The sequence below is a fragment of the Euprymna scolopes genome, chromosome 8 (genome assembly GCF_053919585.1).
Source record: "Euprymna scolopes isolate OS-2025 chromosome 8, ASM5391958v1, whole genome shotgun sequence".
Taxonomy (NCBI): Eukaryota; Metazoa; Mollusca; class Cephalopoda; order Sepiida; family Sepiolidae; genus Euprymna; species Euprymna scolopes.
The window spans coordinates 161,782,822-161,795,137 of NC_136489.1; the positions used below are offsets into that span (position 1 = coordinate 161,782,822).

A 12,316-nucleotide genomic window follows, 5' to 3' on the forward strand; every position below is an offset into this window, starting at 1 on the left:
TTCATAACGTATGCCACAAAATGATGAGCCTTTTGAACTTTAGTGAAAAGAAAAAAACGTCACATGGAAGAAGAGTGGATGAATAGGAAGGTTAGTATTGTATTAATACTGGAACAACATTACACAATTTTTCTGGGGTAGAAACTGCCAGATGCGTAGGGTGCTCTCAGCATCTATATTATTATGCTGAAGCAGTAGTGTTGACAAAAAATATGTGAAAGAAACACAACGATTATAGAAATCTAAGCTCACTATTGGGACTTGTCTTGAACTTCTCCTCACCCGATGTAGAAACAAAAATAAAACTATGTATAATGTATGTAACCATGATAAAAAAAAAAAAATATTGTACACCAAAAATTATGTACAATGATAAAGTTGTTTTATTTTTACAAAAAAAAAAAAGCCCCCACTTCCCATGTTAAGAATGGCTTTTTAAAATCTCGCAAGTTTGAAATATTTAGAATTATCTCCCTTGTTGCTTTAGATTGCTTTCAAGATGTCATCACGCAATCATCACATAAAATTTGACTTTCTTAATCTCTATATAAATAAAATGAACTCATTTTTTCCCGTCGGATTTTGACCTTAATAGGATTAAAAATCAAGATATTTCATGCAAATATAATATGCACAAACGGCAGAACAATATCTGAGGTGTGTTATAGGCTTATTATTTCTCAAATTCCTCGATAATCTTAGATTTCTATACTTTTTCTGCTGAGAAGTCACGGCCAAAATCGGTTAAGATCAATGGAAGTGGTAAAATATTTTCTCTCTAATAAATTCCTCCTCCCCCTGCCACCACTTAACACCGTTTGGGGATCGTTCACAAGCAACAGTTGAGAAGAGAACACCGGTTTGGCTTCGTAGTTCTTTCATGTGTAGTTATTTAAAATCACTAAACTAAGCTGCAGTGCTCTGTGGCGTAGTGGTTAGCGTGCTGGACAATTCACATTATATTTTCACGTTCGCGCCGACCTACCGTAGTCGTTTTTTTTTTTTTTTTTTTTTTTTTCTAAACAACTGGAATGGACTTTTCTTGGTGGCCGAACTGTTAACGTTGCAGATGTTTTTTTTTTTTTGTTTTTTTTCCACACTTTATTTTCCCACTTTTACTCATGACTCCGGGTTTGATCCTTCCTACTTCCCCCCCCCCCCGTCCTGGAAACAAACACTCGGGCAATGCCGGGTACCCCCGCTAGTTAAAAATAAAAATCAATTTATGTAATTTTTGGTATACAATATTTTCTTTCCATCACCAGTAGGTACATCATATAGATTTTTTTTTTCATGGATGGGAGGGGGATGGGTCTTACACGCATGTGTGTGGAATAATCTAATTACCATCCTTGGACTGGTTAATCCTTTCCTCCTTTATTAAGCTTTAAAATACAAAATGTATTAAATTACCTTCTTATTAAATCTTGTGCAAGTCAGTTAATGCGTACTGTCGCAGGTGGACAAACAAATAGAGCAAATGAATAAATCCGACTCGGTTTTTCTTTCTTTTTTTAACACAAGTCATTTAAAAAGTCTCTCTCTGCGGGGCCACATGCCCATCTCCCCCTGATACGTTTTTCTTTCTTTTTTTAACACAAGTCATTTAAAAAGTCTCTCTCTGCGGGGCCACATGCCCATCTCCCCCCGATACGTTTTTCTTTCTTTTTTTAACACAAGTCATTTAAAAAGTCTCTCTCTGCGGGGCCACATGCCCATCTCCCCCCCCCCGATACGTTTTTCTTTCTTTTTTTAACACAAGTCATTTAAAAAGTCTCTCTCTGCGGGGCCACATGCCCATCTCCCCCTGATACGTTTTTCTTTCTTTTTTTAACACAAGTCATTTAAAAAGTCTCTCTCTGCGGGGCCACATGCCCATCTCCCCCTGATACGTTTTTCTTTCTTTTTTTAACACAAGTCATTTAAAAAGTCTCTCTCTGCGGGGCCACATGCCCATCTCCCCCTGATACGTTTTTCTTTCTTTTTTTAACACATGTCATTTAAAAAGTCTCTCTCTGCGGGGCCACATGCCCATCTCCCCCTGATACGTTTTTCTTTCTTTTTTTAACACAAGTCATTTAAAAAGTCTCTCTCTGCGGGGCCACATGCCCATCTTCCCCCGATACGTTTTTCTTTCTTTTTTTAACACAAGTCATTTAAAAAGTCTCTCTCTGTGGGGCCACATGCCTATCTCCCCCTGATACGTTTTTCTTTCTTTTTTTAACACAAGTCATTTAAAAAGTCTCTCTCTGCGGGGCCACATGCCCATCTCCCCCTAATACGTTTTTCTTTCTGCTCCACTACAAGTCGGACGTTTTTCACCTTTGACTTTACACGTCCATCTTTTTCAACCGCAATTTTTCTTCTCCCAACCACGTGGTGTCCTTTTTTTTTTTTTTTTTCCATGCCAGCTCTCGCACACTTCCTAATTTGCATACGTGCTTTTTTTCTCGGCTGCTGCTGCTAATATCCTCACAAGCCTGCTATCTTACAGCTGCTGCTGATATTTTCCCATGCCTTCATAGACAACCTGTTACAAATGAAATCCTTCTTTATTTATCACTGTATATTTCCAACTGTTCTTCTGCTTCGTTAGAACTGGACCATCAAAACAACACAATGTCTTGCCAGATAATGATACATGTGTTAAAGCAAATAGTTAGAACCTGTGATAATATATTATCTTCTTTTTTTTGGGGGGGGATGTTCAAAAAGGTCATGAGACTGACCTGAGAGTTACACACATTTGATATCATCCCGTGTCACCAATAGAAATAACAAGATCCAGCTTTTGATATGGTGGTTACTCCACCACATCCGCCAGCTTAAATCTGGTCAGCGTGTGAGAACAGCCATCGAAATATTTATATTCCTCTGAACAAGAACAGAAAACAACTGTCAGTATAAACACCAAATTTTCAATTATATAGGGCGACCAAAAAAAAAAAAAAAAAAAAAAAAGAGAAGAAGCTAAATGGAGGCCATCTAGAACATCTGCTGTAGAACGGAGAAAAAAAGGCCAAACACCCTAGTGTTTTGATGTGATGTTTTGAATATAATAAACTAGTTATGACCAAAGTTTCATTTCATTCGGACAAAATACTAAGAAACGGGGGCTAATTAGAGTTGGGGCCCGTTTTTTTTTGGGGGGGGGGTCACCCTGTATTCTTCAAGTTGAAAAATATAGTTTTAAAATGTTTTAAACCCAACAAAAACATTAAATATTATTTTTTTATTGGAATCCTTTGAGATTAGTAATTTGTATATTTATTGATTTATTTGCAAACAGTTATCCTCATCTTCATAGGTGTTGTTGTTTCAGCCAACTATTCATCTAACCTTCGTCAGGTGGTTAACCGTGACGGGATAGGAATGCTGACTCTCTTAACTGTATTGTAAGTAATTAATGCCTTCCATAGTTGTTGTGGTTGTCTCGTCATGTTTCGGCCAACTAATCCTCTGGCCTTCTTCAGGTGGTCAAACAACAACAACTATAAAGATTAGGATAACAGTCTGCAAATAAATAAATATTGGTAATATTTGTTTCTGATTTTTTTTTTTAGATAAGGAATAATATCTGTTATTTGGATTGTCTGGACTATTGTTCTCATCATGACTGCAATTATCACAACGTCAAGGTCGACATAACTACTGATCTCATCATCATCATATATATATATCATCATGTGCTGTCCTTCATATCCAAAGACGACTTCCTGTGAACCATCATTCTCCACTTGTCACGGTCGCGACTGAGGGTCTGCCAGCTTCCAGTAGGGATCAACCTGTCCTTTAGATTTCGTTTGACGGTGTCACGAAACCTGAGCTTAGGTCTGCCTATGCCTCGTACCCCATCCTCCAATTGTGAAAACAGTATCTGTTTTGGTAGTTGGGAGTTCTCCATTCTGTTTACATGCCCGGCCCATCTCAGGTTTTCACGGATGAGCAGGTCATACGTGCTTGGGAGGTTGGCTTGTGATAGGATCTCCCTGTTGCTGAAAAAGTCATACCACTTGACATTTAAAATCTGCCAGAGGTGTTTCATCATATAGGTGTTGAACTTGCGGGTTACCAGTTTGTACACTGGCCAAGTTTCTGCACCGTATAAGAGTGACGAGAGGACGATGGCGCGGTACACCAAGCATTTAGTTCTGAAAGTCAGGTCTTTATTTTGCCAGACCTTCTATTTGAGTTTTCCATAGGATATGGAGGCGTTAGGTCAGGTTATGTCATATGCTACTGGTACCATGTAACCTAGTACTACCTGTCGCATGGTCAGGTTACCGGCGACTACTGATCTCAACCATGGCTTTTATAATGAAACTATTGTCAAGTTATACACAAAGAATGATGGCAGCAAACTCGTTTTCGAACATTGCCAAAATTGCTATCAAGATACACGAGGTAAAAAGTGTATCTAATTTATATCGAGCAATGCCTGTGCATGAGACTTTTTATAGTGAGGAAAGACTTTGCACCGAGACAATCCCACTCTCTAAACAACTGCCACATTGAACCAAAAAGAAGAGCAAGTCAACATCATTGGAGCAGCAGTCATTACAGGTTTTATATCAGTTTTCCTTCTCCTAGAGAGGTTGCCTTACAGAGCCCTCTCCACCCACCATGCTATTTGATCCATGACTGGAACTTAGGTTGCTGGGCACCAGAGCATATTCCACACGCCAGTGGGTCATATATGCCGCAGCTTACAGGGCCTAAGCTCCTCTGGAGGTTTCTGTCAGAGTTACCTCACCCTTAGCCTTTGGTTTAATAATCTTGGCCCACAAGGCAGTGGAGGTCCAGTTATACGGCGCAGGACACTCGCCGTTCATCAGAGCCCCGTCTGCATGGCAGTGGTCACGACGTGCACGTGGGGTTGATTAGAATAACACCCAACATACGAACAGTATATTATTATTGGAATTCCTTGGAGATTGGTAATTTGCATATTTTTATTTATTTATTTGTCGACTGTTATCCTCATCTTTATAGTTGTTGTTTCACTATGTTTCGACCAACTAATCCTCTGGCCTTCTTCAAGTGGTTGTTAACCATGATAGGAAAGAAATGCTGAGTCTTAACTGTATCCTAAGAAATTGCCTTCCATAGAAGCATTCAATCTCTACAGTTCTAGGTGAGCATTGTCTGAAGATAGCGGTTTCAATCCTACCCAAAGCAGGCCAGACGATTAGTTGGCCCAAAATGTGATGAGACAAAATCAACTATGGAAGGCAGTAATTACTGAGGATACAGCATTCCTATCCTGTTGGGGTTAACACCCACCTGAAGAAGGTCAAAGGAATAGTTGGCCGAAATGTGGTGAAATAATAATAATTGTCTGTGATTATTTGACAAAAATGTTGGCAATAAAAAAATTCAATTAAAAAACAAAACAAAATAAAAAATCAATGCTTTTTTTTTTTTTTTTTCAAATTGATAAAATATTATATTTTAATAAAATAACTGGTTTTTATTTTTTATTTTTTTAATGAGGAAATCAAAGTTAATTTCTTTACAGGTACAAGGTGCATTCAATAGGTCTCCAGACTGTACAGGCATTTAAAATTTTTGTAGACTCTTGAAAATTCAGTATGTTATTATTATACATACTATGAGATAATTGACTAATTTTTATGGTTTCAGGTTCAGGTGAACAGCTACAGCAGGAATTGGAATACACCCTACTAAAGCCTGATTGTCACAACTGGTGAATTTCAAAATGCAATCTGGATGTGAGGACATTTTAGAAGAACGATATGCAATAAAATTGTTTTAAACTTGAAACGTATAGAATGCTTCGTACTGCTTTTGGACCATTTTACACAAATCGAGTATCAGTTTTTGAGTGGCATAAGAGATTCAAGGAAGGCAAGGAGTCTATGAGGGATGCTGAGAGGTGTGGGAGGAGTAAGGAAATCAGAACATCAGGACTGATTGACCAAATAATGGATAAGAATTATTGTGTGTCTATAGAGACAATAAGTGCACAGTTTGATGTCAATGTGGGAACTGTACACACAATTATTCGTGAAGAACTGAAGATGCGGAAGATTTGCGTGAAGTTTGTCTCAAAGGATGCTCAGAAAAGATCAGACTATTTGACCAAGATGGGCATCAAGACAGTTCCTCACCCTCCCTATAATAACATAAGACCTTGCTCCCTGTGACTTTTGGTTATTCCCTAAGCTCAAGGAAAACCTTAGAGGTTGTTGTCATGAGACAATTGAGAAGATTGTTGTGTTGCTGTATCATAAAGGGGATCGTGTGTGATCGTCTAGTGGTCACTCTATTAAATGATCTGTTCATATGCCGTTGTGTGCATGTGTGTGTGGTACATGTATATTTGGACATACCTTCCTGCTTGGTCGATGTTGGTCTATCTGGATTCATCTCGTGTCTTGGGGGGGAGACTGGTACCTGTTTGGACGAAGGTTCAATCACTCCAAAACGATGAATTGGTTTTATAGTTTATTTCACTTTCCAGATGTCTCGCAGAAGGATGGAAAGTGATTCTCTAGCTTGTATGGTTTCTCTTGGTCTCATTTCTACACACGTCAGCATCTCCCCCCCCCCCGTGAAGGGGAGGAGACGTCTGTTAAGCCGTCCGTCACTTTCTAAGTCCAAACCAAATCTCTCCGATTCAGCTAACCTGATCACGTGACTCATACGCAATCCGATCAGCTGATCCTGACTTCCGGTCAACGTGTCTACAATATAATTTACCACCTCCCTTTCTCTCTCGATCCATTCTCTAACAAGATGAAAGAGGCTGTGACGAGGGTTATTGACATGCTCACACAAGAGGACTTCCATGGAGCCCTCCAGAAGTTGTTGGAACGGTACAACAAGTGCATTGCAGCCGGAGGAGATTACTTCGAAGGGGGCTAGAGTTTCATGTGTGTACTATCAATAAAAGTGTCTATATGAAATAAGTCTGGAAATTTATTGAAGGCACCTCATACATTCTGGTCTGTTTGTGATGTCAGCAGCATTTAAAAAAAAAAAAAAGTACGAAAAAAATACAACCAAAAGATTTTTTTTTTTACCTTGAATCTCATCTGCTTTCATCCGTTGTTTAGCGCTATCAACTTGATCGTTTCCGTCTCCTTCAGCTTTTTGTCCCCCATCTAAGGCGGAAGCTCCGGAATATTCCCCTTCTTCTAACGCCTGAAACATATATCTTCTGTCTCCCGTTCCTGGGGTGCCACTACCTCCCCCACTGCCACTGCCAGAAGCTGAAGGGGATGATCCTGCAGAGGAGCGCATATCTGGAGAGGGACAGTTGGTATCCAAATCAACCTGACTGCTGCTACGAGCTGAGCTGCTGAGGTTGGGAGAGCCATGACTCCGAGATGTCACACTAACCTCTCCATCACTTGGACACTGAAATAACAAAAAGAAGAGGGGAAAAAAATTTGTTGTTATTTTTGGGTTTTTACTAGTTTTTTACTGGTGAGTCACCACTCATGAAGGCTGAAAGTCACTCGAGGATAAGAGTTAATGACTTATAAGGACGGTTTATTGCAAGTGTGCATTGAGATTGGATTTGAAGAGGACCATATTGTAGATCTCAGGGAAGTAATCTAGTGTGATTGCAAGAGAAAGGATTGGTTTGGAGCAAATGACAAAGTTCTCTCTGATTCTCTCTCCTCTTGAGTAATGGGGAAAGAGGTGGCCGGCTACTTTTAATGCATCAAAAACCAAGCTTCTATTTTTACGGCATCAATTGAAATGAATGGCTCTCATATTGGAAAAACTTCTAGGTCTGACCTTTACTCCTGAGCTGAAATAGAACACATACATCAAATCCATTCGCAAGGTCACTGGAAAAATGATGGGATCATTTTACTGCTTCAGTAGATACTCACTGCCAATGCAATTCTCTACCTGTATAAGAGCCAAGTATGTCCTAGGATGGAGTACTGTTGCCACATCTGGACAGGAACTGTTAGAAGCATCTTGTCCTGCCCTGACAGAATTCAAAATAAATTTTGTAGCCTGGTAAAGGATGCCCTTTTCTCTTCTCTGCAACCTCTTTTCCACAGAAGAGATATTGCGAGCCCGTCTCTGCTTCATCGTTATTTTCATAGCAAGTGCTCAGCTGAGCTTCAATCTATGCCCCCCCCTCGCCAAACTCATGAAAAACATTCGTCTAGCCAAAACCACTATCAACAATTTCCCACACTCTTTATCTGTGACTAAACCTAAACATAGATTCCATGAACAAAGTTTCTTTCTTAAAACTGCACGCCTGTGGAACTCTGTTTTGTTTTCTTGCTTTCCAACTGACTACAACTTGGTTATTTTCAAGTCCAATGTAAACAAGTTCTTAATGAGCCGTTCCCTTAAGTAATCCAATTTACCAAATTTCCACTACTAACGATTACTACAATATTGTCCCATTGACTACCGTATACTCATTAACCATTATCCTCGAGTGGCCTCCAGGCTTTGATGTGGTGAATTCTCTGTAAACAACAAAAAAAATTTTTTTAATGGAATATTATGTCAATGTTCTACAGATGGGAATTTCAAGCGGAAGTACTGGTAGATTAAAAGATAACCAATCTGCATGCAAAAAGTGTAAGACAATAGAGACAGGTGAGAACTCAGGTGAGAAAAAAATGGCAAAATTACTGAGATTGTTCAAAAAGTTCTGGTAACACTGAAACACAGGGATTTCTTGGCCTTTTGGTCAAGAACAAACAAACACACACACATGTAAATAATTTTGGTGCTTCTCTATAAACGGGGCAAAAAAAAATTTTTTTTACAAGAAAAATCTGTAAAAAAATCTTTATAAGGAATGTACTTGTCACTGCATGAAGATATCATATTCCAAAAATCATATAAATCGATCAAGTAGTTTTTTTTATTTTTTATTTAAGAAAATCAAATATTATGAGACATTTTATCGAAGAATGACTTCACCCCATCTTGTTTAGGAATGATACCAAGACCGTCTTAAACGAAGGCCACGATGATACACTGCTCGCGACACCTATTGGGAATGTTTGGAATATAAGACCAGCAAGGGGCAGACAATCGACTTTCCACGCTCTAGAAAAAAAAAACACTTGGAAAATTAAGACATTTATGAGTTTTTGGAGATGTTGAAAACAAAAATAACGTTTAAAATTCCAGCAAACGAGTAGTTTCCAAGATATGAAGAAATGTTAGTTTAAAGAAAGTGGGGGATCACTATTCTAAAATAATTTAACGTATAATGATCACCCACTTTATGGCCACCAGTTTCAGTGGTCAAATAATTTACGCCGCTGAAATACACATTTGCCGAATTTTTGTTGGAGGAGCGTCAACGTGTGGGTGCTCAATTTACGTAAAATTCTTCATATATTGGAAACTACTCGTTTGCTGGAATTTTAAACGTTATTTTCGTTTTCAACGTCACCAAAAACCTATAAAAACGCTTGGGGAATTTATTAAGTAGGTGTAAATCCACGGAGTGAATGTGGTATTGTGGTAAATGGTGCCAGTCAAGAGTAATCTCCATAGTTTTATAAGACAAATTAGAAAGATCCTATACTCTTCCCCCTCCCACAAATTTTTTATAAGGCTTCATGACAAATAAACTATATAAATAAGAAAAAAGTGTAGTATCTGTTCTAATACTACACTTCAACTTTTCTGACCTCGATCAGTGGGTAAAATCCTTCTAGACTGAGACAATTTTCTAGACTGAGACAATTTTTAGTTTTGTTCCTATCCAGAGTGCCCCTTTTTGGAGAGCCGAATTTCCCCCCACATTAAAAACTGACCTTGTGTCTAACTCTGCCCTCGTGAGGAGGCAAGTAAATAGGAACACTGAAATACAGGGATTCCTTGGCCTTTTGCCTATGAACAAAGTGTAGTATCTGTTTTGATACTACACTTTATTTTTTTATATCCTCAGTCAGCGAGGAGAATCCTTCTAGACTAAGGCAATTATTATTTTTGTACCTATCCAGTGTATCCCTTTATTAGGGAGCTGGATTTCCCTCACATTAAAAACTGACCTTGTGTCTAACTTTGCCCTACTTAGAAGGCACGTAAATAGGAAAACTGAAACATAGGGAGGATCAGGTACTTGTGTGAATGCAAGAATTAGGATTGGTTTGGAGTAAGTTTAAGGAACTTTTGTCATTACTAATCAGCAGAGCATTACCACTGTTAAACAAAGGGAGAATTTATCAGACATTTATATGCAGTGTAATGATGTATAGAAGTGAAATCTGGCCAATGAGGGTTGAGGACATGTGTTGCATGAAGAGGAATAATATACAGAGTTCATACAGATTTTCAATGTCCATTTCAAAAACTTAAAAAATTTTCAAGGACTTCTCCAGACAAAATTTAAGTTTTTAAAACAAAATTTAAGGTTAGTTTTACAATTCACAGTGATTTGAAAAAGTGGTAAAAAAAAATCAAATAGATTTTATCATAGCCAATAAAAGTTATTTTGCATCATTTTTTTTGTTTTTAAGTAGTTTTAAATGTTTTTTTTTTATTTCATCTCAAATATTAACTCTCTTTACGGCTTTTAAATTTCCAATCAAGACCGTCTTGTCCACTTATTTGGCCCATCCAGCCTCATTTAAGGTTATCACAATTTTTTTTTTTTTTTTTTTGGTTGGGGGAGTAGGGAAGAATTTGCCATTAGAGAGCCCCTTCCGCAGAAGGAAAGTTTTTTTTTTTAGAGGCGTAGGGCAGTTATTTTTATTTATGGCGGCTGCACTACCCCCCCCCCCCCCCAATATATTAAAATATAAATAAAAGCAAAAATAGAGGGAGATTTATTTTTATTTTATTTCAACACAAATTTTACTGGATATAAATAATACAATTTTCAAGACATTTTCAAGATATTTTTCCATATTTTCAAGGATTTTTCAAGGTAATAATAGAAATAAGGCCTTTTCAAAGTAAAAGCTAAAATTCATGGACTTTTCAAGTTTGTGCGAACTGTGATATAAGAATGATACGATGGATGTATAATGTGAGTCTTAAAGGCAAGTTTAGATATGTAAACCCCAGAAGAATATTAAATCAGGACAGTATAAGGAGATGCATATAGAACAGGAGACTTTGATGGTTTGGTCACATTGAAAGAATGGATGAGAGTTCTTGGATTAGTAACTCTAGAATAGTTGAGGTAGCAGGGTCAGTTTGCAGGGGAAGAGCAAGGAAAACAAGGGAGAAGTCTAAAAGGATAGACTTCAGATAAAGAAGGATAAATAAAGACCTGGTCAGAGATAAGGCAATTTCTAAAAGACATCCAACATATGCCAACATGTTAAATAGGTGTTAAACAGAATATGATTATAATAATGGAAGTTCTTGGAAAGAAACTTTGTTCATGGAAATTCTATTTGATGTTAGGCACATAGAGGAAGGAACGAAACTTCTTTACAGTGGAGATAGAAGACCAGATTTTTCTGAAGATAAAAAAAGGAAAATTGTTTGAATTATTTGTTTTGATTGGATTATTGTTCTAATCTTAAGTGTTACTTGTTCAACGATTTGGTCAGTGTAGCCTCCAACCTCCGTCATGCATATTGGTTGCCATCTTGGAAAAGAAAGGGGAAAAGTTACTGGCTCTGTAGATGGTTGCGTATTCTTGGAGTTGTTTTTGTTTTTCGCCGTGGTTTCGTATGTATGAAAAATATTGTGTTGACAAGGGGAGGTAACTTTAACAAAGTTTGACAGGGGATTATTTCCCTTTTATCATAGAAAATTTTAAGGAGAGGTGGTACAATTTTTATTTTTATTTATAATCAGAGTTCCAGTACATGGAAACCTTTAATTATAAAGTAAAAACAAAAATTGTTCAACCCCTCCTTAAAATTTCAATGATAAAAGGGAGATAATTCCCCACTGAATTGTCAAACAAATCCCTCGTCACTCGCAGGTCGTCTCTAACCTGTTTCCTCAGCATTTTTTTAACCAAATCCTGATGATGTCCCCTGAAATAGGGACGAAACGTTTACTACCATTTATTTATTTAAGGTTTTCCTTTTCATTCACATAACATCAACCATCATTTGCATTTTTATTCATATATATATATATATATATATATATATATATATATATATATATATATATATATATATATGCGTTTTTTGGGGTTTTTTTTTTGTTAAGTTACATTAAAGATACGGTAATAAAAAATAAAACGCATATTTGCTCTACAACAGTATTGAGCACTTTCTTCAGGTTTTTATTAATTACCATTTCTACTAAATAAATATATATATATATATGAGAGAGAGAGAGAGAGAGAGAGAAGAGAAGAGAAAAGAAATTAAAACAGTTA

General features: G+C 37.4%; 1 protein-coding gene across 1 annotated transcript in view; it reads right to left on the reverse strand.

Annotated features, from left to right (window-relative positions):
• Nucleotides 1-12,316, reverse strand: part of LOC145283970 (WD repeat-containing protein 91-like) — a 222,075-nt gene that overhangs the window by 35,369 nt on the left and 174,390 nt on the right. Inside the window, exon 7 of the mRNA XM_080133067.1 lies at nucleotides 7,047-7,383. Within this exon, the coding sequence (XP_079989193.1) occupies nucleotides 7,047-7,383 (337 nt within the window). The remainder of the gene's footprint in view (nucleotides 1-7,046; nucleotides 7,384-12,316) is intronic.